Below are 27156 nucleotides of genomic sequence, written 5' to 3'. Positions count from 1 at the left end.
CAGTAAGAGAATGTTCATCGTGTGCGTGGAGTGACAAGTCACAAAGGACGATGGAGTATCCACCATTTGAGGTGGACAAAAGGGATGCCCCTTGATAAAAACTGGCTTTGGACATCCCTTGTCCATAAAGAGTGTTGGGTTCTTGTCCTAAATTTGCCCTGGTAGCCAAAGATTAATATTTGCGATGGCCAGAAGTAAAATGTACTGATCATGTGATTACACAGGAGTGATAACATTCTTGGAGAATTATAGAATAGACAGGGTATACCTGAGCAGATGGCAGCTGATAATGGTGTGCAATATGTTTCACAGGAAATGAAGGAATTCATGGGAACCTATGGTGTGGAGCACATTAGGTCCTTAGTTTATTACCCTCAGAGCATTAGACTTGTGGAGAGGTGGAATAGGATGTTAAAGGTTGGTTTACAACTGGCGTTGAGTCAAGGTTACCAGTGGAGTAGTGCGGTAGGAAAATTGGTGTAGGCTTATCTCACAATGCCCAACAGTGGTATAGGAAAAGTGCCATTCAATTTATGGGTGGAAGGAAAGCAAAGGAGTGGGGAGGAAAAATTGGGCAGAAAATATGGAAGGATTGAAAAGTGGATTTAAAGTTGGAGAGTGGGTGCCCGTCAAGAAAGGATGCAGGGAGGACAAAGCTTTGGCTACATTTTCAGACCGTAACCAGATTAAGAGGGTGTATCCATATACTGTGTTGTTGACTGATGGTAATATGTGGAATTGCAAAAAAGTGGTGAAAATTGCAGGCTGTCTGTTGAAAGATTAAATGGATGATGGGATCAATGAGGATCAAAAACAGAGTGTGTGGGACGAGATGATAAGAATAGGACAAAGAGATGTATTACAGGATGGTGATCCGATTCATCATAGGCCAGTTTGGCATGGGGGTTATGTGATGGGGTGAGACAACCTTTTTAGGTTGGTTTGGGAAATATGTTAGGCGTGTTATATTTTTAGTTTAGTTAAATGTTCAGCAACAGTTGAGAAAGATGTTACATTATGTTGCAATCACATGTGTTGCATTGTTTTTTTTTAGTTTGGTTGATTAATAGAAGGGTGGGGATGTGCTGTATCTAGACTCTAGGAGTCTGCTTCACAACACAATCAGCGCAAGACTTTGCCTCAAGTGGCGTGTGTCATGTGGATTCAGAAAATAGAAAGTGGAGGAAAGACAACCGTTGCGGTGCTGGTTGGAAGCTCCCTTCTGATATTACTGACCTCAAAGAAACTGAGTTACCTACATTTCTGGATCAGCTCATCTTTTCAGTTGAACACCCTAGGTTGTTTGTGGGAAGAGAAAAAGAAGACATGATCGGAGTTTGTGTGCAACATATGGTCCATCTCAGTCTCAGCTTCTGGAAGAGATCATTGGTCAGAGAAGGATTGAAAAACACTGCAGAGGGAAACAGAGAGATTAGAACTAAGAGAAGGAAATGGGTGGTAAAGACCTGAAAGGAATATGGTGGTATGAAGGTGGAAGAGAGGGAAACGAGAGAAGGGCTGAGAAGTGTAGAGTAAGAAGGAGATGAGAGAAGAACAGAAAAGTGGAGGAAAGTAAGAGAACAAGGCCAGTAACGTGACAATGAAGGAGAATGGCAGAGGAGACGTTGCAGACTAGATGTGAGAAAAGAAGTCATTAGAGGTGAGTGCTAAAAATGATACGGGTTGAAAGGAAAAAATTATTGGTGAAGGCATGAGTGGAGGGAAATTGGTTATGAGGACGGACAGGAAGAGAAATGAGAAAGGCTGGGGGAAATGAAGCTGAAGGAACTGAAGGGAGGAGAAGATGAGAGAAGAGATGAGAGAAGAGGAAAGAGTAAGTGAAGAAAATGGCTGTACAAGAGGAAAAGAGAGACTGGATGATTTGATGAGAGTAAATTCGGGGAAGCACCTGTAGAAACCAGAGAGGAGGTCTAAGAAGTTGAAAAGGAGGTATGAAGACTTGAGAAGGGGTGAAGGGCTGAATACGAATGAGAATGGGGGGAAGATATCAGGGGAGGTGAACGTTGAAATGGGTTGATAAAGAAGTTAGGTTGGGGAAATAAAATCGTATTTTACCATTTTTTTTCACAAATTAGCTACCAAAGCTCATTACACAAAGATTGTCACGATCTATAAACATGGGCCTCTCTTTTTCTCTAGTACACAGGCCTATATTTGGTCGCAATCCGACTCTTCTGACAGGGGTGAAAAACCTAGTTCGATGGTGTCAGTGGCAAATCAGGGGAGTCCCGGGCGATGGGGGCCATGAATTCCCGGGCCAGCATTGGCCAGGAATCTCCTGCTCCTTGCGGATGGTGCAGTCAGGGCCACGAACTCGATGTCGCCCGGGGTAGAGCTGCACAGACCCGTCCCTCGGGTTGCCGCTGCTGCAGCTGCTGGAGGTTTCTCGGTCTTTCTGTGGAGAGCTGCAGGTCCAGCGCGCCGCGCGTGCTACGGAGGCGTCACTGTGAAGCTGAGGATGGGACGGACGGGAGGAGCTGATCTCTATATATGAGCATTAGAGGAGGGAATGAGGGTATAGCGGGATCTCTCTCATCTGAGGGCGAGCCGGAACGCATCAGAGAGGGTCGGCCGGCGAAAGTCCCCGACGGAGCGGCTCGGGGTGGCGCAGGAGCCACACAGGGAACCCATTGCGGTATTCGCTGTAGGAGGCACCGTCTGCAGGGGTCAGTCTGGGCCACAGCGGGAGCTTCTCAGTGGGAACGGGAGAGCCGGGTGCTGCAGGAGCAGCAGAGCAGACACCGACATGCAGGCGCCGCCCTTGGGAAGCACGCAGGGTAGATTGTGCTGAACAGAAGCTGCAGGAACTGCCGAGAGAGCTTGAGCGCAGGAGAGGCAGGGAGAGAAAAAGCCGCAATACTAGGGCACGGAAGGAGAGATAGCGGAGAGTGTAGGAAGAGTGCGGAAAGGGCATAGTGCAGAAGCGGCCTTTAGAGAGGGAGTGCACTCAGCTCCGAATAAGAAGTGCGCAGGGCAGCAGGATTCAGTTAGAGGCATCAGGCTTACTCTTAATTTCACTACTGGGGCACCCGTATATATTCTGCAGACCCTCTCCATCAGATGCAGCACTGATTTATCCCGCCGAAGCTGCCCTTTCGTGTTCCTGCAGGAACTGCACGTACAGGCAGTTCAGAATTTGTGCTGTCCTTAACTCCCCAGAAAGGACTGCACGCATATCCTCTGCAGGAGTTTTCTTTACATACTCTGTGGGAGCGGGTTTATAATCCCCAAAGAGCTGCCTTTATATTTCTTTTAGGTATTTCACTTATATATTGTGCACAGACTGCACCTTTGCAGTCTGCCAGAACTGCTCGGAACAATCTGCAAGAACATTTCACAGAGATGCAGGATATCTAAATACAAAATTCCATCTATTTTTGACAGGTAAGGGAACTGAGACATTGGGGAATATAGTAATTTAGCCCAAGCTCACACACTTAGATCAAATTCTACAATCTACAATAGAACTCAGGTTTCCAGGTTCATACTCATTTAATGCATTCACTAGAACACCTTTCCCATTGACCTTTAGTAACCTCACAAGGCCCTTAGCTGCCCCGTAGGACCTTCTAGAAGTGTGTAGTTCAGGAAGCCTTCCTTGTCAGTGAGTACCGGTAAGGAGATGGGCAAGGATTACTACAGCTTGCTGGGCATCGAACGCGGCGCCTCCGAGGAGGACATCAAAAAGGCCTACCGGAAGCAGGCGCTGCGCTGGCACCCCGACAAGAACAAGTCACCACAAGCCGAAGCAAAGTTCAAGGAGGTAGCCGAGGCCTACGAGGTGCTCAGCGATCCCAAGAAGAGGGACATCTATGACCAGTTTGGCGAGGAAGGTGAGCATTTACTGCCCTGTGGTAAAGGCAGGGCTCAGAGGCGCAACTAGAGCCAAATTTCGGGGGGGGGGGGGGGCGGGCTGAATCTTTAAGCAGTAGGCAGAGTGGAGCTGATTTCGGTGGGAGGGGGCTGAATCTTTAAGCAATAAGCAGAGTGGAGCTGCAGGGGCTCTTAGAAGGGGTGAAACAACAGCAAGGCCTCATTAACAGGCAAATGGTCTTTTACAGACCTGTGAGGTGCTCGGGTGCGGCTGTGTGTGTGCCCGGGCTGCCACACACGAGGGGGGGAGAGGGGGGCTGAATCCCTTTGAGTCCAATGGGTGTTGTGCGCCTGGCAGGGTTACCCAAGGCCGCACGCACGAACATGCGCACTCCCCTCTCCCCCAACAGTGGTAACACCAGGCACATGTCGACAATAAAGTTTTAAAATCACCATTAGCAAGATTTTTTTTTAACTTTGGCCTAAGGAGATGTTTATAAGAAACTTATTATGATTGCCAGGTGTTATAAAGTCAACGTGGCCATTTGGCAATTGAGACTGACCAGGAGTGAGACATTGCTCTAAAATGTGACTCATCAGCAATGGTTGAGTCTTGGTTTGTCTCTGTTTATTTTGTCACTCTATCATCAGGTTTGCTACCAACATCATAGACAGTGTAGTCCCTCACAAACATTTTTTTTTATTTCAATGTTTTTAAAAATTGGATTATTGTCTTACATTGAGTTCCTGGCTTGTTTTGGCACTCTATATGACTGCCTAGTTTTTTCTATAAATTTGCGGGTCTGCCCTGTGTGCCTCACCAGCCAATTACCTTTTTGGCAGTGATGGCATTGATAGCTACCAGCGCACCGTAGCTCCCTGTAGGTGGCAGGCGATGCCAGATGATGCGTTACAATCCTTAAAATCTTTGTAGATCACGGCCTTTCCTCAGTCTTTCACAACAATTTGCTAAATCAACTGTTTCTGCAGTACAAATCGGATTATAAAGTGTCAGTCCTTTAAGTCTTTTAGCAGAACCACCAGACAACGTCTGCCAGTGGCACCTGATCAAAAAAATAATGTTAATTTACATTTACATGTGCTTGTTCCACTTTCAAAGAAAAATCCGTTTTTAGGTGAATTTCTCTTTTCATTAAAGACAACACAAACATATTTTTTGGGACTTTTTTATTTATAAAAATTATAATAAAATATATGGACATGATTCTTGTACCACTATTACGGGTAATGGCGTACGCCCAGTGGCGTAACCTAAATTGTCGCCCCTCTGCGTAATATAGCAAGGAGCTCATAAGACTCTCATATCTGAGAGGCCTTTGGCTGAATGGTGAGCCCCCTGAAGAATGGACCCTACTCCACCAGAGCCTGCCTATGTCCTTTAGAATTGCCATAAAGGGAACATTTAATAATCAATTTTTTAAATGGACATAAAGTAGTAAATAGAGCCCATGTAGCCACGGTGCTATTTTAAAGCTGAATACCAGGTTGATCCTGGGGGAAGGGTGGTTGGGAGGGGGGCGCTGTTCATGTGTTTTATACTGGAAAGATTTTAAGTAATCGCACAGTTTATAAAAGAATCAAGTCAATATTCGAAGTGCCCATTCAAACCTTTACATTGGAAAGAGTTTGGAACACGACTTACAAAGAATAGCATTCCTTGGTGAAGACCTAAGCACTGTCATTCGGGTGGCCAGTGTGTTTGCCGGGAGATTCTGTGGGTGTGTTGCATGCAGCTTCGTTTGAATGTTGCTGTGAAACAAAGGCAACTAGTGCATTCTTCCACTAACAAATCTGACAGAGCATTCTGTGCTGGGAATTTGCACATGGCCTGTGCAGGCACAGGAAGAGCCAACAGAGGCCGTCCGAAATGTTCCTGGCCGGCTGCCTGGGGAGGAAAGAATGTACATGATGTCATGAAATACCAAGATCACTTTTTTTAGACTGATTGTAAATAGTGCTCATAAATCACCCAGGCAAAATACACTTAACCTACATCAAGATCACAGTCATATTTTTGTTACGATTATCTTAAAAGGATTGTTTTTTTTTCTCAAAACTGTTCGAAGAGGAACTGAATGTGTAGATCAGTTTAAAAGTTTCCAGGCAAAGAATGGTACCCCAAAAATAAGCGAATTAAGACGAAAGAGAAATAGCTAAACTGGACGCTCCAGTTAACAATTGTTTTTCTTTCATAACAATACATAAATCACTTTTTTTTCCTGACGCCGAATCAAAATTTTAGAATTTATGTTAAAACACCCGTGCTTTACATTAGCTGAAACTGGGCCCAAGCTAACTATGAATTAGACTCCAACTAACTGCGAAAGTATCCCTTAGCACTGTAAAGTGGAGCCCAGCCCACGTTAATGTAGTCCATGGGTACCCGCAAACATTTTCAAGGGGGCCACACAAGTTTGGCCTGTCCTGTGATCGAGGGCCGCATTGATGGCAGACGGGGGCAGGAGGGGCTGTAAGGTGGGAATAGGGGAAAGTAAAGCATGTACATATAAAGGCAGGATTGCACAATATGAAACCAGAAAACCCGGGATCAATTCCGCCCCCCCCCCACACTTGACCAAACTGAGTGATCCTCGGCAATGGTTTTATTTCACCTTATCTTCTTTTTCTTCATTATCACATGTCAAAATACATAACTGTGATGCGCACTGTACACATTTTTCTCTTGCGTTTTATACTTTTATCCATGTATAATAGAAACCCTGGCTACTCAGATGGTAAACATAACAACCTCTTAGTTCACTATTTGCATTGTTGCCAGAGTGGAGGAGAAGAATGAATGTTTCTAAATTTATGTTTTCGAACTACCACTTTAAAAAAAGTTTATTTCTCAATGCACTGGTGTAATTGAATGTACTAAGACAAAAGGCTTCTGCGTGTTAATGAAATACACTTTTTGAATTTTGAAGAGTCTATCACATTTTTACACGTTTGTTGCAACATGTCTTCAAAAACAAAGGTGCTCCTAAATTAACGGGTGCACAACACCTTAGTTACTTCCTTTAACTTAAGCTGTAAATAAATGACTACCCCTTTATTTAACATATTTCTCAAAGCTAGTGCTTAGTTGAGAAATAGCAGCCCAGTGCTGCTGTTGACGAGGAGGTCGCACGTAAAGGTGAGGAGGGCCGTACTTTGAGTGTCCCTGTTCTAGGCCCTAACCAACTCTAAATTATGCCCTGCACAACAGTAAACCAGACACTAGTAAACTCCAAAATAACACTAACCAGCAGTGAACTCGAGCTTTGCCAACTAAATTCAATCCCTAAAGAACTCTACCCCAGTTTGGAGGTTGGCAATTCGGGTTAGCCAATTGCAGAAGAAGCAGTTGCGGTACTTGTCTTCCTCTTCTGCCGCCCCTTTCACCGCACTTGCTATGCCTGTTCTTAGAGATCTTCACGACTAAACCAAGAACAGAAAGCAAAGAGACCTCAGATCCTTGCTTTTCCTAATCAGCTGTTGACAGGCTGTGGTTTAATCGTGTAATGTCATTTTTGGGCAAAGGATGCATGATCTCGTTTCCACTACCACTGGCACTATTATAAGTTTATGTATATGTCTTGACTCTGGCCATATGAGACCAGGTCATTATCCCCTACAGACTAACCTAAACACTGACTCTAAAATTAACATTACCAACACCAAACTAGACCCTGACCACCTCTAACCTAGACTTACCCAACAGTAAATTCAAGCCTAATGAAATGTTCAGTGAAACGAAACCCACTGACACCCAGAGTTGAAAAAAAAAATCATAAACCATATCTTACCCAAAGGTGAAACAGATCCTAACAAATTTCTAAACTAGATGCTAGCCAACTCAAAGTAGGCTGTAACCAATTATACAGCAACAAGCATTGGGAGGGAACATGATCATTTGTTTCACAAGCATCTCCTGCCACTTAGAAGACCCTTCAGCCTTGGATATGGGTGTCCACAGTCTATGGCTTGAGGAGATGAACAAGACTCCCTTGTTCATCTCTCTGCCCTACAATTGTCAGTCAGCACCAAGGGTTCACTTACCATAAATAATCTGCCATAGTATTTGTTGCAGGATACACATCTTTCAGTCTTTCTCCTCCTCCTCATCCTGTCCACACTCTTCTTGTACTGAAATAGTCTTAGGGGGATATGTACGATGAAGTGGTGGAGTGTGTTGTTAGCCTCATGGGCTTAACGCCTCTTTCCGACACTTCTGAAACACAAGGCTGCGCCATATTTTCAAGAATGTGGTGCAGCCTTGCGTTTCCCCCTGCAATGGCGCTATGTTTAACAACTTAGCACCAACGCAGGCACCCTTGCGCCAGAGTGCAAGGGTGTCTGCGTGCAGGGGAGGATTGTTTATGTGTAGGAAGGTGTCCCTTCCTGCACATAAAAAATCCCAAAATGCAATGCTGTCCCTTTCATGTGTGCTGCTTTATGTTGTCACTTTCATGTGTGTTGCTTTATGCAGCACACATGAAAGTGACAGAATTGCATTTTTTTAAAGGTTTGTTTATGCAAAGGAAGGGACACCTTCCTGTACATAAACAAGCCATGGCATTTTGCTTTTTCCATGTGTGCTGCACAAGGCAGCACACATGGAAAAAGCAAAGACGAGGAGAAATAATGCATTTCTCGTCGTTTCGCCAAAATAAGACCAGGGTTTTTCTGATCTTAATTTTGGCGCAGCCTCCTATGTTCGCCACCTTTGAACATGGGGGCAGCATCAAATAAAATAGATGTTGCGGTGGAACGCCTACCGCAACACCCACTGAACGCCCCTTTCACGCTAACCATATGTACAAGTGCCTTAACGCTGCCTTGCACATAAGGCAAGACCCTTTCACCACGGGAACGTCACAAAAAGTGACGTTTCCATGGTAATAGGAGCTTGTACATATGCCCCTTAGTGTCCTGTGTTCCTACCAAGCACTACACTTCAGAGCCGTTACTTTTTTTTTGTACTTGCTCAAAACACTTCTCTCCCATCCAGATAATGTGCTCTTCATGAACCGATTGTCATGTTTTGACGCACACACTTTCTTCAAAGTGTCCCTAATCTTCATTTGGCATAATGCGTTTTTATCAATTGTATGCAACTTAAGAAAACCCAATGGAAAAACTGGTTGGTAGGCCAGATGTATAAAAACAAAGAAAAACAGCCTTCTCCAATTCTTATATAAGGTAAATAACTCAAACAATAGTCACTCTCATGAGAAAGACCTCTTCAGAGATTATTTTATTTTTTTGAATACATATTTATTTTTATAATTGAATTTCGGGCTCCCTATCTTCGAAATCCATATTAAACACCAGACTCATACAAAATACCACTCTTGCACAATCATTCAAGAGAAACATCCAATCTATCAAGACTCACAAAAGAGAGAAGGACTAGAAGGGTCAGGGATACTAACATAAATTGTGATAAAAGGTTCCTGTCCCCTATTATATCTCTAAGGTATATCTAAAACGAGAGAAAATGATGAGAGAAGGTAATTCAATAATTTCTTAATACTGCCCTCACCCACTATGCAGTGGCATGCTTCATCATAGGGCAGCTGCAGACGTCCAGGTGCAGACCAACACACTGGAGGGAGCGCTGTGTTTTTTAAGGGTGAGGGGGGAAGGTTGAAAAAGGAAACAGAAAAGTAAAAGTGATAGGGAAAGCTTTTCCCTTAAGAAGGGATCTCCGGTGCAGAAAAGAAAAGAGTAAAACAATCTAAGGAGATACCTAGTGATTACCTTTATTCTTGGTTCCCCTTGACTGGATTAAAACTAATTAGGGATATATAGGAGGGGTAACTACCCCTAAATCCCTACTGCAAGTACCAACATGTTTCGGCCTCTTCAATTAACCCCCTTTGGTCAATGCGGCCCTCTTCAGGGTGAGGATCCCTTGATGTTTTAGGTCACAACCCATGTTGTGGGTTCTGTGGCACTCTGGTCTAAAATGTCTTATTTTCTAATAAACCTCCTACTATGTAAGGAGGAAAAAAAAAATCTGCGGGAAAAATAACATAATTATTCTGTGTCAGTCCCTTTTAAACTCCTTTCATTCATGTAATGTAAAAACATCCAATCTACACATTAAAAACATTGCTCAGACTCCAAACTAACATTATATACACCTGTTTGTCTATTGGTATGTGTCACAGAGTGATCTACATTAATATCATTCAATATGCATCTTATACACATATCAATTTCATCCGCATAAAATTACTGACAAACATAAAACAAGGTCAAAAGAATGCGCTGATGCATGTTTTAGCGAGAAAAGGCTCAGAATGATAGAGACACCTTCGTAAGGGCGCTGGGCGTGATATGATAGTGGTGGAGAAAGCCATCCAGCACAAATACAGATATATTCAAGGAGCCCGATTCCAATTTAGATAGGGTGGTAGATATGGATAAATGGCATATATACTGAGAAAGTTCCCCAATGCAGGGAAACAGTCAAGGATGAAGAACACAAAATACTTCTGCGTAGGCCAAAAATTGATGTAGAATCAAAGGCCAATGGATGAAGGTGACACCTTTCCTGGATGAACTTCTGAGCGATACAATCATCACTGCTGGACCTATCTACTCCCTGTACTGGCCCAGATATTTAAGAACAGACTTAGTGTTGTGGGAACTTTGAGGCCCCCAAGTTTTATCTCATAATATTTTTCCTCGTCAACCTCAAACTCAGTCACAATATATATCGCTTGGAAGTTCATCCAGGAAAGGTATCACCTTCATCCCTTTGCCTTTAATTCTACATCCATTTTTGGACTACGCGGAAGCATCTTATATAATTTCTGAAGAGGTCTGTATCCAGAGAGTGACTATTGTTTGAGGTATAACTTATATAAGAATTGGAGAAAGCTGTTTTTCTCTTTTTGATATATGTTTTTTTCCCCTGCTGTTCTCTTCTCCTTATTTCAGTTTTCCGGGGCCTTCTTCTGTATAGACTTGGTAGGCCAGATGTAACTTTATGGGTCATTTTGAGTATAGTGGGTCGCTGCCCTCCCGGCTGAAGAGGCTATTGGCCTACTCCTAGTGCGATAGGAAACCTTACGACAAAACCAAAATGACAGCCTGCCAGCAGATCATGGTGACTGGTCTGCATTATTTTATGTTTTGCAGAAACAAACTCTCCTGTACTGGGGGTTCTTTATAAAAAACACAAAAAAACGTCTGGCTCTGATGGACAGAGAATATTTTCTGTCTGGATAGAGGACACTGTTTATTTGCTCTGTCCGATTCCTCTATGCCATATATGGTCAACCTGGACAGGGAAATTATGCATTGTAAGGATCGCAGTAAATAGGGCTAATCTCCTAATGCTTGGAAGGTGGCAGTCATCTCTGCTCCTGACGTGCACTTACTGCGCAACAGATGACATTTTTATTAACTGTCACTTTAATAACTGAAAAGTTGGTAAAATAGATAATCCAATTGTTGCTTAAAAATCACAGTTTACAGTTTCTGGTTGCGAGCTCAGTCTTTTACTAAGCCAAGGCCTCAGTGAGGTAGTTAATAGTAGGTCCTACGTTTTGAGAGCTTAGAGATAATTCACATTTTGCTGTGTCCCATATTGCCCTTATTTGTTATCTTAAAAGAAAAAATAGCGCCTTAACTAAGTGAAATGAAGACAATGAATTCTTTTTTTGTAACAGCATTCAGTACCTTTAAAAATCCCTTTTAGAAACTTGCTTGTGGTGAATTCTGCTAAAAATACAAAATATTGGCTTTAAGAACCATTGAGCTAGAGGACATTTTAATGGTGCAATGCCGATACAGAGAGAGCAGGGAGCCCTGGGTACAAGTTCACAGTTCTGTGCGGATCACTCACTGCAAAAATGAAAAAAAAACGGGAAGAAGCTACCTCTATCACACCCTGCGGTCTCGTATGTGCTCGCAGAGGACAAGGTAACCCTGATAAAAATGTATAGTATCGGTCACTTAATTCATTCATTATAGACTGTGACTGCATGAGGACATTTAGTAAACAAAAAATCAAGTTTAAATTGAGACTGAGTGATAGAGACAACAGACATTAGATAAGACTAATAGAGACACAGAAGACTGGAGACCTACAGAGGGAAAGTGAGAAGAATGTGTGCATACTTTCTGTTTCAGAGTAGTACACAAATGGGATCGATTTTTGTATGCACGCTTGATTCATTATCAGTTTGTATCAACTTTAAGCATTGCTCTCAGATAGGACTCTCCTTATGGATTGCAGTTTAAGCTCAACCAATTCAGGGCCAGGGCTAGTGGTATGAGCTCAGAAATAGGGACCAGGCCCATTTTCAGATACAGGGGAAGAAGCGGTGTGCTAGGGCTCAGATGTAGCAGCGATCTCAAGAACGCATTGTCTATCTTTTGAAGCTGTTTGCGGTTGGTATACTCCCATTATTCTGCACCATCAATTGCTGCTGCCAATGCTTTTTGCTTGTATACATGGAGAACAGCACTCAATGAGGGATGTATGATGGTACAACGCGTACCATCACAACGCGGTATGTTACATCGCGGTTTTGACAACGCAAGTCGTTACATCGACTTGCGTTGGAGGGCGCTGGATTTAGGAATAGTGTGAATTACTATTCCAACTCCAGTCTACGTACAGTAGGGAAGGTGTTGGAATAGTAATTCACACTATTCCTTAGTCTAGAGCGCCCTCCAGTGCAAGTCGGTGTAACGACTTTCGTTGTAAAAACCACGATGTAACCATACCGCGTTGTAATGGTTGCGTGGTAAAGGATGTTTCCCCTCAATGAGTGGCATCTGATCTTGGTCTTGAGCCTCAGGAATGCATTGGCAGACCTCTGTAAGGTGCTAGCTGCCTTGTCAACATGGGCACAAGCTTGCTTAATCTCCACAACTGCCCCCCGCGGCGGGATGCCTGGCTTTCACCTTGGGGATGCCCAGTACGGTTTATCTCACAGGGAAAAACCAGGACGGGTTCCCAATGCAAGCGCCGAGATGCCCAAGGGTAATTTGAGCGCTATATAAGACTGCACATACATACATACATACATACATACATACATACACTCCAGGACAACTTGTTGTCAAAAGAGATCCCCAAGTAGTCCTAGACCTTAGCAATTACTAGTACCTTGCCAGAAAATCTTGGTGGTTTTATCAGCAGTGGAGATAATTCTAGAAGCATTACTTTTGTCTTTTGCATGTTAATAAGGAGATCTTTTAGGCTGCAGTAGCTTTCAAAGCTGCCCAACCTCCCGTACGGCTCGTTTCGTGCGCAGAATAGTATTACTGCATCATCTGCAAACAGGAAGGTCAATTTTTTTTGTTGCCCAGCTTTGGTACATCTGTGTCCACCTTGAGTAAAAATTCATCAGAGTTGTTCAAGAAGAGGGAGTGGGGCGAGGACTCATCCCTGAAGCACCCCCAAACAGATGTCAAATTAGGGAGTGCATTCTCCTCTAGTTCTGTAGCGAACTAAGTATACGAGTTTTTAGGAACCAGTTTTATGGTTTGCAAGATATGATTTTAAACTCCTTGTTCTTTGAGCGTTTCCCACAATTTTGTTCTATTTACCAAGTCGAAGGCCAATTTAAGGTGGGTAAAGAACAAATAGAGTGGGTGCTTGAGCATCTTTGTATATTTGACACATACCATAAGTAATTTTATGGCTTGGTCAATTGTACTAATACCTGTTACAAAAACCCCACCTGACCATCTATCAGGACAGTATTCTTGTCCAGCCAGGCATGAATTCTGTTGAGAAGGACACGCCTGAATATGTTTCTGGTAATGTCCAAAAGCTATATTGGCCTGCAGTTACATGGTTGCAACTTGTTCAGTTGTTTATGCATGGGGCTGTGATGGCAGATCACCAGGAGCATGGAACATTGTTTGATCTCAGGACCGCTTTAAATATCTTAGTCAGGACCACAGACCAAGCCTTGTAGTCAAGGCGAAACATGTCAACTGGCACACATTATGGTCCGGGTGCTTTATTGGCCTTCTGATCCAGGATAGCTCTTTCTACTTCTGGGCGTACAATGCTTAACTGTTCCGTTGGAGGGGACTGGTGTATGCTCGCCACTGGAATATATGATCTTGTTATGGTCTACCCAGGTCTGTGCTGGAATATGGTTGTCCTGGGTTCTAGGACCTTATCTAAATATTCTGGTGATTTTCCTCCTAAAGGATTTTCTATCCTTTTCTTCTGCTGCCATGATCAGGTCTTGCAACACATCTCGCTGGTAGGTCAGTCTCCTGCCCCTGAGTAGGGAGTTGTATTCTTTCCTTATGGCCCTAAAAGATTGCTCTTCTCCTTGGGAGGCATGCCAATCATTGTACGTCCATTTCAGCTTATTCTTGGCTGCTTTGCACTCTTTATCGCATCAAATTTTATCAGGTTTCTTGCTCTTACTCCTTGGTACCTATGTTGCAGACCAGTGGCATGCAAGTTCCTTTGAGAGTTTGCTAGTATTGCCTCGTGCTTATTGCTATCAATGGTGCTGGTCAAAAAACGCGCCTGGCTCGCCGGTAATTAAGTCTTGGTGTTCGAATAGTTCTCTCTGTTCCATTTGACCACTCATCTACTGTATGGGTGATGCTGGTGGCAAAGAGTTTAACTTTTTTTCGTCAGTCAAAATTGCACACTTAAAGCATGGAGGGTTGGGGTCACTCTCAGGTCTTTGGATTACTTCCATGTCCAACACCAAATCCCACCATTCATTTTGATAATAGAATGTAGTGGATCAGGCTAGATCTTCTACAATTCCAAAATGTGGGTGCTGCGATGCTGTCTGATATCGTTTAACCATTTTGTAAGGTTAGCTGTGATTCGGGAGAAAATTGCTAAATAATTTCCCTTTCTTGTGTCGGCTGAGGGGGAGAAAACTCCCAGTTCTGGTTACAGAATGCCCCAACTGTTCTCCTCCACACTTTTTGTGTTCTCCCATATATATTCCAGGGGATAGATGTTGAAATCACCGCAGAATAGGAGGTAATGCTTGCCGTTGCTGGGGACCTTGCTCTTTATGCCACAGACAATTGTTTTTAAGGCTGAAAGTTGATCCTCAAACGTATTGCATTTGCAGGGATATAAGTACCTATGTAGGATGTCCAGCATAATGCTGCATTTCCTCTGCTCTTTGGCCAATCTGACTTTCAGCATGTACAGTGGGGATGCAGTTGAGGAAATTCTAATTGCTGTACAGTTTAGTTTAATTGAAACCCAGGTAGTTAGGCCCCATATTGCTCTCCCCCTGCTTAGTTTCCTGCCCTTGATGGCAAAACACGTAAAGTCCCGGGGCTCTTATAAGGCAGTAAGAATATTTGCACATCTCCTGGAAGCAACATATCTCCTTTGTGCTCACAAATTCTATCCAATCGATATCCTCCATTTAAAAAAACCTATTTGAGTTTAACCACAAACGCCTGGTACAGGGCCAGCAATAAGTTAAACAGTATCTCTATAATACACATTGCCTTGCTACATAGTGAGCCACACAGACTGGCCCCCAGATAGGGCCAAACAAAAGCATTAAACTTAAAAAGCATTGCCCCATGGAATCAATCAAAGGTGACCCCCCAGGGATGTGCCTTCCCCTCTAAAGACCACAGTCGAGTTGGACATGGGTCCTGGTGTATCCCTCTGTGTCCGGCCCAGTCTTTCCAAACTTTGTAATGTTTCTGCGGGTACCCCCTGGCCAGGTATATTGAATGTTTCATGGTCATGCAATGATTCATACCAGTGGCCCATCTAGCCACGGGAGGGGCTGCAGCATCTTCTCAGGTCCGTGCCATGTCATGCTTGGCTATCAGTAGGCCCACCCACAGCAGCACTCTCTTGTATCTATCACCGTCTATATCCTCAGTGATGTGTAGAGGACCAGCTTCGGGTCCCTAGGTATCGTCCAGCCCAGCATTGTCTCCAAGGTTCCCAATAACCCCCTCCCAAGAGTGTGATAGGACCGGGCAGTGTCAAATCCCCCTTGGGGTCGCCACAGCACAAACAACTTCCCGAGCCAACCAATCTCATTTTGAGCAGACGTGTTTTCGTAAGGTATGTGTGATGCAACACTTTGAGCTGGATCAGATGAAACTGAGAAGCTTTCACCATCTCTCTAGAGGTAGCCACCGCCTCAACCCAGTCCTCATCTTCTAGTGGCCCCTAATCTCGTGTACACGTCTCCCTCACCCGGACCATTGGGTGCAGCGATTGCACAGCAACATCTGATATAGAACGGACAGTTTGTGTTCCTTGATGTTAGTAGGATTTTCACCTCCATTGGAGAGTATTCGGGAATGACCACATTGAGTCACAAGTATGGCGTGAGTGCGTGCCAGAGCTGGAGGTAGCGGAAAAACTGGGTGCAGTGCATGTGGTACTCTGCCTGCTGCTCCTAAAAGGATTCCAGTGCCTCACTGTGGATCACATTGCCCCATAGGAAATCCCTTATCAGAGCATTGGCTTTGGCAAAGAAGATTCGCCCAACCGGGAGGGGATGGTTCTGGAGCTGGAACAGGAGCCACAAGGGAGAAAGACCATCTTAAAAATGGCAGACCATCCAAGTAAGCACAACAGGAGGGAGGACCAGAATTCCGTGGCCCTCGTCAAGCCCTCCAGCTGAGACTGCAAGCTGACCTCATAAGCCCAAGTCTTGTCTTCAGTAACAAATACCTCCAGGTATTTAAACCTGCAGCTCTTGCACCCATGGCATGTCCGTCTGGCATTGGGCAATACGGTAGATGGATGACATGGCTATGTTCATACAGAGACTGGAGCAGGTTCTGAAAATAATTTGAAGGGCACAGTGCCCCATCACCTTGGGATCATGCAGAAATAATAAAACATCATCTGTATAGAGGGATATTCTGTCGCTGACCTTCAGGGACCACTGGAAGCCATGAAAAAAACACTCCACCTTCACCTAGGCTGCTAAGAGCTTAATTGCAAATGCAAAATGCAGGGGGGATAGGGGACAATCCTGGTGAGTGCCTCTCTCTATATTGAACCAGTGAGAGACAGCCACACCAACCCGCACCCTCGCTTGGAGGCCCATATATAGCATTTACACCAATTGCTGCTGGTGATGTTTGCAAGTGATGGGGCTGCAGCGTAAAAGTCATCTTGAACTTTCCCCAACTGGAATGAGCTATTGTGTGCAATGTGTCAAACACAGCATGTCGCACAAGTGGTCTTCTAATGGTTTTAAGCCATTGTTGTGTACATAAAGGAAATAGCTGGACCCGGGATAGTGGAAACCTGTATAAACACATTTGTAAACTGTACACAGTGCTGGAGTAAATATGCTTTGAAGAATAAATTATTGAATTTAAGACAGCTTTAACCCTCCTGTTATTCAATGTTGTACTTGTAGATTTCAAAAGCATTTCTCAAGCTGCCCATTGATTGCTGTGTATTGCGACTAGGTTCAAAGCTAATTACAGCCCAGGATCCATCTCAGTTTTATGTTTTTTGAAAAATAAATACTAGAGCCACAGGTTCCCTACATGTCTGCAGCCTCGGGGATAAATGGCACATGGTTCAGCCGACATCACAAACTCCCATATGTTTATGATTGTGCTCAGTGCCTGAAGGAAGGGAGCCCTGACAAGCCCAATTACTGTGCACTTTATAATAAAGCTGCACTATAATTGGCCATGTTCCCACACTCGCTCTGCCCTGGCTCTCCTGTACCCAAGCCTGGAGGTTGATTTTTGCCAAAGAGCCAATGCTGACGTAGCTCTTAAAATATTTATTATACTAAAATTAGGCCTGGGTGGTGAATTCTGCTCCATTTGCTGAGCTTTCTGCATTCCACGGAACACACGGAATTCCGAACTGCGGAGTGGAGTTTTTTCCTCTCTCGCCAATATTATGTTGACAAGTGCAAGTGAGGAAAAGTCAATGCTAGTCCACCTCTCAGCGAGATTTCTCAACACGTGCCGGCGTGGATAGCCACGACCGCTCGCGTTGAGAAACCTTCTGTTCACATTGAGGAAGCTGCTGCTAGAGTAGAACAACTACCCGAGTGGCAGAAAGAAGCAGTGCCCTGTTGCGCATGGTGCCGTTCGTGCTGATTCTCCATCGCAGTACAAACACAGGTGCTAAAAATCAGCATAAATGGCATGACCTAACGCATTCCGCTGCTTGCGGAACTCCACGTAGCTCGGCGGAGTTTTTTGGTCACTTCGCAGAGTTCCAGTGTACGCCCAGGCCTAAAATAGCATGGGAGCTGTACAGGTATTGGATGGACAAGGCAACACAGTACACCAAGAACACACAGAGGGATGCATTAGCTGATCCAGCCCCTGCACTGAAGGAAAAGTGGATTTGGACTTCGAAGTCTGAAGTATGCATGTCAGACTGCCTGAGTACAGAGGCCGCCCAGACTTTCATGCACCCTTTAATTATACATTACCCCGAGCTCTCCAGGTTAGATGTGCCAGCTGCTTTGAAAACTTCCCCTCTCCTAACCTTGACTAACATGCCGTTAACATTTCACAAGAGGACACTTAATGCCTAAGTACGATGCCGTGTGGACTTAAGTTCGCCCAACATCGTTTCAGTCTTGGGACCACCCGACCAACCAATTAGGATGCGACCGAACAGTGTTCAGTTGCACTCCTATTCTGTTCAATGGGAGAATGCATTCCAACTGGAATGCTTGCTCTCATTGTAAATCGAAGAGGTGCAGTTCATCCCTGCTTCCAGTAGCAGACACCTTGCAGGGATCAACAGGGGGGCACCATAGGTGCCCTCTCGTGCACCAAATGGAGTCAGTGCCCCCACGGGAGTCCTGCTGGGGGCCCCTAAAGTTGATTTCTGACAGCATTTCTGTGTAGGAAAGGCTGTCACAGAAAGGCTGTTGGAATCCGACATTGTAATCCCTCGGGCGGAAAGAGCCTCCCTTGGGATTACTGAAGTCATTCTGACTGTTGGACGAGCTCTCCGAGCCCGTCGTATGGCAGTCGCAATGACCTGTCAGATTCTTTTGCAACCAACACCATCCAAATGGATCGGTCGGAAAGGAATCCATCCAGCAGATTATGAGGCGGTAGGAATGGCTCCGACTAACGGTCAGAGCTGTATCCTACTGCATCTTAATCCGCTCCTATGTCTCCCTGGGAGACCGTGCTGCTATGAGTCAGTCATTTGTCCAAGGCAGTGACATCTCATGTGATGATGTGTGTGTTGGGTCAAAACAAACTCTACCGACCCACCCTTCCCCCTCATCAACTCCAACCCCATACTTCGCAATCTAGAAGTACCTGTGTTGATGCAGCCAGGGACAGTAGCCAACTGGGCTAACCTGAGATTTGTGTTTCCTCTGTTGTGCAACCCCCAACCCATGCCACCCCTCAAAGTCCCCTACCCCAACCCCAACACCAACCAACACAAACCTATAAAATAAAACAGCTAGAGGCTTGGATCACCAGCAATCCCAGAGCCACTTAATGCCTTCTCAACAACTTGTGTAGGCACCTGCCAAGTCCATGTATAGTCAATTATGTCACAGGGTCTTGCTAGGGTAACAGCGAATCAGAGTCCACTGCCTTCTGCGAGGGTCCCATGGCTGCTGCCCCGTCGGCCTGTCGTTCAGGAGAACTTTCTGGCTCAAGGGATCGGACCCTGCACTCATGATAGTGAGGTCTGGGCTGGGGAGCTGTGCGCCACTCACTCAAAGGCCCCCCTTCTCCCCTCCTCCCACAAGCCTTCCCCCACTCAGTGAGATAGAGTCACTACTGCGCAAGTTGGGACGCTCCTCTACCCAGTCACAGGCTGCTTCTGACATGTTGAAAAACAAAGTCTTGTCCTGAAATAGGACTTCCAAGGGAGCCGGGAGGAGGAAAAACATTGAATGCTCATGGCTCTAAGTTTTTGTTTCATCTCTTGAAAGGATTGTCTCTGCTGTTAAACGTTTAGGGTGTAGTCCGGAAAAATCATTACTGGGGAGGATTGAAACACCAGAGATTCAGTCTTTTAGATCTCCCATAGGACGGCATCTCTGTCAGCACAGTTAAGAACCCGGGCAATGAAGGGGTGAGGCGGACAGCCCACGGAGGTTTAGCGGTCAGTGCTCTGTGTACCTTTTCAACTATAAAGCAGGCTGAAACCTCCAAGGCTGGCACCCAATCTTTTAGCCAGTTGATGATGAATGAGGTCGGCGTGGTCTCCTCTGCTCCCTTTGGGATGCCAACAATGCACAAATTGTTGTGCCATGATCTTCCTTCAGCTTCTTCCACTCAGGGCTCCAGGTGCCTGACCAGGTACTGCAGGGACAAGAAGTTGGACTCTTTGGTTTCAGAGACTCTGCCCTACACCTTTTTGAACCTGTTCACTGAGTTCGGAAGATCATGCCGAATCAGGTACAGGTCCACTTTCAGTTCCCCCATTTTGCCCTCCATGGTTTCTTTAAAGTCTTGGCTCGCTTGCAGAATGGAGGACATTTGTAACCCCTCGGTGTACTGGTCTCCACAGCTGGTCATGCAGACATCCTCTGTCAGTGTTGCCTTCTTGGCATATTTGTCAATTCTCTGTTGACATGTGGAGCCAGAGAGCTTGTCCTTTGTTATGTTGTGATTGGTGGCAAAAGGGAAGGGGGTCAGAGGTCCAGGACTAGGGACAAGGGTAGCAGACTGCACCTGTGCTGCTGGAACTTTGACTGCTCAAACCAGCGGGGGACTCCCCAGCAAACAGAAGGTCTCCCCACGGTACTGAGTCTTCGCTTCTCAGTGTCCCCTCCTATTCCCATCCAAGCGGGGCCCTCATCCACTGTTAGGACCACAACTGGGGCAGCCACATCAGGACCAGCCACTGATCTCACCTCCTTCTAGGTGGGTCCAGTTGGACCACTATGTTGCCATCGGCTCCTGCTGGGCAGGCCCCCCGCAGGGTGGATATCCACGAGGGCAGAGCAGTGAATACCATGTGGCTCGATAATGCAGCAGAGTGTGGCTGACTCTGCAGGGGAAGTGTGTTCTCTGTAGCGCCACTGCGCAAAGGTAAGACTTCAGACCTGAGACCATCACCCAGTCCCAGCTCCAGGATCGTTGTATTGGCTCCTGGGAGTACAGCAGAAAATGGGAAAATAACTGCATAAGTCTGTCACCTTGCCAGTTATCCGGGGGTCTCACCTTGTCTCCCTATCAGTAGCGCAGATGGGTGGGACGTGCCGTGGCTGAATCTTTTTTCTCACTCCTCACTGTATGGGGAGGAAGGCCTGCAAAGGCCATCTGCAGAACCCCGGGCCACTAGGTGTGCCTCCAATTGGAGCGCCAGGCCAAGTATCTGGGCTATCAATGGGGGGCTCGCCCTGCCACATGCTCTGCCATCGATGCCAGCCCCCTGGAACCAAATGCTGTCTGAAGCATCTCAAGCTTCACAGGTGGGCCCGGTCATGGTTGCAGGCCCACCGCATCTGCAGCAGCATCCACGTGGGGAGCTGAGCTTCTGTTGCTGGCACTGCCAGCTGTGTGGTAGTATCGTGCTCTCAGCTTCCAGTAATCCGGACGGGGCTTGGGGGCACGTCCCTCGGTGAGCATGGCCCACTGCACGTCTCTCCCTATAGCCAGCCAACGCATCCTACAGGTTCTGACCATGGGCGCCCCATTTGGGTCTTGTGGACCACGGGCAAGTGCCTATGCAGTGCTGGGATAAGTTGATCGACCCAGGCTCGATTGCCCCGGGGATCAGAAGCAGGGACCGGATTATTGGCATGATACTGCGGAGTTCTTTTGCAGAGCGTCTGCCATTGTCGGTTCCTAAGTCAGGCCCTTTATATTCTCAAGTTTTGATTGCAGTCCAGCTACTTTTCATGACAGGATAGCTATCCATTTGCCCCACCTTGGGCGTTATTGCTGTCCATGGTACTGCAGACGTAACCAGGAGAAGGGGCTTTTTTGCTATTAAAGGCATGTAGGCTAATTTGTGCCAGCTCTCGGACAGATTTTCTCAGAGCTGTTAATAGCTGTTGGCAACCATTTCCAGTTGAGTTCTTTTATTCAAAGTGCGGGTATTTTCTTATGTCTCATTACGACTGTCCTAACAGCAGTAGATCTCCATTTGCCACTGTCAAGGTTTTTGCTTTGCTTAACGTGCCTGACGGGAGTCTATAACTGCCTTTGGGCCTTTTTGGAGGACCCTGTGACTCTTGTTGCCCACTTGATACCACGCACAATTCCTTTTGATAATTGTATACTATGCCAGCTTGTTTTACCCTTCTTCGTTGCAGGAGCATGTCGAGGTCAATCACATGGAAGCAATCTATATTATTGTTGATCAACTTGGGAGTGACAGGTGTATGAAAATCTACTTTGCTGTATGCCTCCTCGCGCATTTCCTCAAATGTTGCGGTGTTCCGGCTTCTCAGATTTACTTGTTTTGTATCCTGCAATGATATTGTAGAAAGTGCAGCGATAGCTCAGAACACCCCCAGCAGGCGTACATGGTTCAGTGAAGCTGGACACTCAGGGTCGGGAATGAGGTAGATGAAGGTAAATTACATTGCTACGTGACCGGTGTCTCTAAAGATGGGAGTAGATGGTCCTTGAGGTGTTAATTCATAGACTCCATATGATTGTACGCAAGATGGAGAGTACATTCTTGCACGATGATTAAATGACACAAGGCCCAAAAGAGGGAAATCCTGAGTTCCTCCACAGTGAGGCCTTCAGTTCCTTGATCCATAATGCTTGAGATGAGTGTTACTTGCACAGCAATGCTGCTTGGGATCACACCTGATGGAGGACAGATAGTGTCACAACACCTCTTCCCTTTTAAAGCATAAATGAAAAGTTAAAATTCAGTATTTTGGGTCTAAAAATGGGATATCTCAAATTCTTTACAATTTTAGGGAGCAGGTAGATAATAGGATTCTTGGAATTAATTTGTGTTTCAGCAGTGTTTAGCTAGTAGTCTTTTTTGTCTAGTGCTTCAGTCAATACTCAATTAATGCAGAGTATTCATTCCCCGAGTACTCTTCCACTTTTTTGACATATGTTTCCATTCATAACATCAAAGGCATCGTCTTTATCCGCTCTTTTTATTGTAATGTTGGTGTTGATCCTTAATTATGGTAATGCAGATTATTCCTCATTAAGCTTCATTTAATTTGTGTTCCCCCAAAAGGCAGTTTGATATGTTTTTATCAATTAGTGACTACAAATCTTGTCCCATGATGTAAAAGCTGATTTGGGTTGAATTTTTTTATTTATAAATGCCTAAATACTTTTAATTCATTGAAAACATTTTAAAGAATTGACTAATACTTTTGATCACATTTTACAAAGAAAATATTATAGCCACTTTTGTGTCAGCCAACGCCGATGACAAAGATGGTGCAAATATAATGTCTTTTCGAAAACCTTTTCTTCCAATTTGTATTACTTTGTCTTTCCTTAATTGTCTTATTTACCCTGATTCCTTGCCTTGCTTTTCTTTGACTTTGTCTTTGTTTGTCCTTCCTCTCTGTTGCTGCATTTGGCATATAGGCTGAACTCCTGTGGTTCTGACTAACCATAAGGTCTTGAATATCATAGCACAAAGCACCAGTGACAGGAAGGCAGGTGAAGTGGAGCAACACATGCAGGATGGATCTTTAACCTCTTCTGTGCCCATGACGAGATAGTCTCGTCATGGAGCACGGTCGCGCTGTGCCCATGACGAGACTATCTCGTCATGAAACCCACCCGCGTGGGAAACGCCCGGCACAGGAGGGGGAAAGGGCGTGGCACCGAAGGGGTTAAACGTTTCTCAGTTTGTTTTCATCATACTTTGAAATCCTGTGGCAATGAATAACCTGCATTGGCAAAGCCAATAGTTTTGACATTTGTATGGACTATGGATGCTGTACAAGCATTAGGTCTACTGGCTTTGCCAGCCCTTGTTTGTATATTGATGATAAAGCATAGACCAAAGCATTTGATCAAGTGATGCTATCGAAAGAAGCTTTAGTTTTTTTCCACAGCTCTATTTTTCAGATGCATTTGTTAATTCATACTCTTTGTGTTGTGCTTTGTCAGTGCTCACTTGCCAACCAATTATATGTGGACAGCCATTTTGGAATGGTTATATAATAAATAAGCACAATGTTTAGTATTTGTCTGCGTGTGGTGTGGTGTGGTAGCACTGTAGTGCTGATAAATACATCTGAAAAATGGATGATTCTGAGAGTAAAACGATTCTATTTTTCTGTAGCATCCATTTTTCAGAAATGTTTGGTAGTCCTGTCTTCCCAGTGTTACTGAGCCACTTGCCAATTGATTTCAGATGTAAAACAGTCATGAGAAAAATGGTGACACTAAAATGCTTTTGTGATCTGAACCAACATGTGATTGACAAGGTCTCAAGCCAATGACTGAAGGGTCCTGAGCCAAAAAGCCAATGGCTGAAGGATGCTTCCCAAAGTCTGTAATAGTAAGTATAGAATACAACAAACCATTCACGGTGAATACAGTATGTTCTCCATAATTGATCTAAGCGCTATACATTTTAATCCAGACCCTGCAAAAATGGGTTGTCCAAGATTCTATTCTCTTCCCTATCATCTTGTTCCCTCATGTAAACCCTCTAGCTCCCACTTTAAATTAATAATACATTTCATATACCTTTTATGAAGATGACACCCAGCTGTATCTGAACATTTACTGTTCTGATTATGTTTGTTCCATTGTTAAAGATCTTGAGTTCAACCAGACCTGTAATTCACACGTCGACGTAAGGCTAATTGGACTAAAACAGATTTCCCTGTTATCCCTCATATAAGAGCCCTGTGCAAAAAAATGTTTTTGGACAAAAGCCTCAAGTTTCAAGCAATGATAAATGGGGCACAATTTCAACTTAGACTCCACTCTGGATGCACATATTTTGTACCAGATCAAGATTTGAAGCTTTTTATCCAAACCCTCACACAGAGAAGACAGGACTAAGGAAACTTACTACACATAGGAATTTGTAGACTGCATTTAACTCTTCCAAAAGCTGGACTCCATACAGCTGCCAGGATGGCCAAAAACAAGGAAGTGTATCTCACCTATTTGCCCTCTGTGGAGTGACTCCTTCTAAGAGCAACGTTCATCTTCAAATTGACTGGCATCAGCATAAAGTATTGTTTTTGGGAACCCCCAACTACCTGGTCCAGAAACTGAATATTTCTAGTGGAGTATGCGTCTTTATGAGCAGGGACAACATGCTTCTTGAAACACCATGATTTTGGGAAGGCAAAAACTCTAAAGCAATGCATATACGAAAGTGCACCTAGGATGTAAAATGCCTTCACATCGACATTGGGCAATTCTGCACTATGAGGCCTGTTACAACACTGCTTCCAGCTGTGAAAACCCTTTGCTCGTTGCTGCCATTGTCAGAATGGTTACCAACATTTGACAATCTTTTGATCCCACTGCTACTCCAGTGGTGCTGCTGAGCTCTGAAAATGGTGAGGCATAATTCTTGCCTGTAATTCCAATAAGCAAGCATACGAACAAGCCTGACTTCAACTAAAAGGGCTTGAGTGGGTGCTAACTTCTGAGCAATGTTTGAAAAAAATGGACCAAATAGAACATTTTAATGCATTATTTACACATAAATATGTTAAGAAGTCATGGGCTCTTAAAACACTTATCATTGGTGGCTCATGAACAAGGGCCTTTACACAGTGCCCCACCACCTACAAATTACCACATAATGGCCTTGGACTATGCCCACACCGCTATTAATTTATATTTTGAAGTGTTCATAAAAGCACAATGCTCATGAGTGTGCATGGGCCTCTCTGGGTTCCTGATGACGGTAGCTTGTACACAAGTTCACACCATTCTGTTCAGCCATGGGCATCTCCCATATGTTATGAAATATACAGTGTGCCAATGGCAGCATTTTGGCATGAGTTCTCCATTATGCTAAGAATTTCATACAATATGCAAATGGTCAAATATTGTTATTGATTCTGCCCATATACTAGGGATGACCCGTGTGTCAAAAATGACATCCAGTATGTCAGAGCCATTGTTTTCTCATGGATTATTTACCCCAGTCCGACAACATAGCTCTCTGAAGCCAAGAGTTATTGCCAATATTCTAGCACCAGCATTTTGCCATTGGTGCCCTTATACCTAGCATTACTTCCAGTTACCTCTAGTGCCCACATAAACGAAGAAGCGTAGCACAAACACACTCTTATTCACTCAGTGTCACACTCACTCCCTCACTCATTAAAACCCTCCCCACACTCATTAACTCTTAACTTATTAACTCACACTGCCTCACACAGTCTTACTTGGTCTGACTCAGACTCATTATCACTGTCACTCACATGCAAACATAAATGCTCACACTCACTGTCTGTGTCACTCACAACTGCTGGTGTACAGGGAGTCACCTTGAACGTCTGGTGTACAGGCACTCTGGTTTAATAGTTAGGTTTTCGTAGGCTAACTCAGTACTCTGGAACCTGATGTAACACTACTGCCACACCATTGATAACTAGGCCCTCCACTAAATCATTCTTATTCAAACTCCTCCACCAACTTCCTCACACTTGCTTTCTCATATTCGTATTAACTTTCTCTCTCCTCTCAATCACTTTCACTCCTTATCTCACTCAAAAGTACATACTAGTTCTCTCTGACCCTCGCTGAATTCAATTTACTCTCAGTGAATTTAATTCTCTCCTCTGGATTTGTTTACTTTACTTTCTTCCTTCTCTGGAAGCTTCTCCTTTCGAGCAGCATAGCAGGAAACCAGAGCTGGACTTCAGAATCAGCAAGGCATGGTTCCCGAAGAGGAGCCAGACAGAGCAGCAGGGACATGATTAAAAAGGAGACAACCAACCTCAACCCCTCTCCAAGCTTCTTCATAGAACTGGAAGCACAGCTCTTTCAGAAGCAGGGACAGTGCTTGGGATCCAGCCTCTGCTGCTGTGGTTCGATCCTAATTGGCCTCATGGAAGCACTGATGTGTGTGCCCTGACAGCCTAATTTTAGCAGATATACTATGTTGCCTGAGCTATATGCAGCATATCAGATAATTTACATTGTGGGTTGTGTGATCTGACATAGCTAAAGTATGCTCTCACACATGTACACTCCAGTCATCCACCTATAGACTGCCATGTTCTTGAATAGGACTCTATAGATGGGTTGTGCCTCTGCCCACTCATCCCCCTCCTTCTCCTGTCATTGGGAGCCTGGAGAGGCCAAGAGGGCAGATCTGTGCACCGGCAATGTGCATTAAAACACAAAAGTTGTGCTTTTATTCATGTTACTAAATTATTAAATCAGCAGTGTGGCAGAGTCTCAGGGCATTATTTGGCAGCACTC

The 27156-nt window shown here is 44.7% G+C and overlaps 1 protein-coding gene across 1 annotated transcript in view; it reads left to right on the top strand.

Annotated features, from left to right (window-relative positions):
• Window positions 1-2538: 2538 nt before the first annotated feature.
• The window catches only part of DNAJB4 (DnaJ heat shock protein family (Hsp40) member B4), a 213290-nt gene continuing 188672 nt past the window's right edge, over window positions 2539-27156 (top strand). Inside the window, exon 1 of the mRNA XM_085601976.1 lies at window positions 2539-3854. Within this exon, the coding sequence (XP_085458102.1) occupies window positions 3644-3854 (211 nt within the window). The 5' untranslated portion in view covers window positions 2539-3643. The remainder of the gene's footprint in view (window positions 3855-27156) is intronic.

The sequence above is a fragment of the Triturus cristatus genome, chromosome 4_2 (assembly GCF_964204655.1).
Source record: "Triturus cristatus chromosome 4_2, aTriCri1.1, whole genome shotgun sequence".
Classification (NCBI taxonomy): domain Eukaryota; kingdom Metazoa; phylum Chordata; class Amphibia; order Caudata; family Salamandridae; genus Triturus; species Triturus cristatus.
Note: the sequence above shows the minus strand (reverse complement) of the source record. Positions and strands in the feature narration are given on the sequence as shown.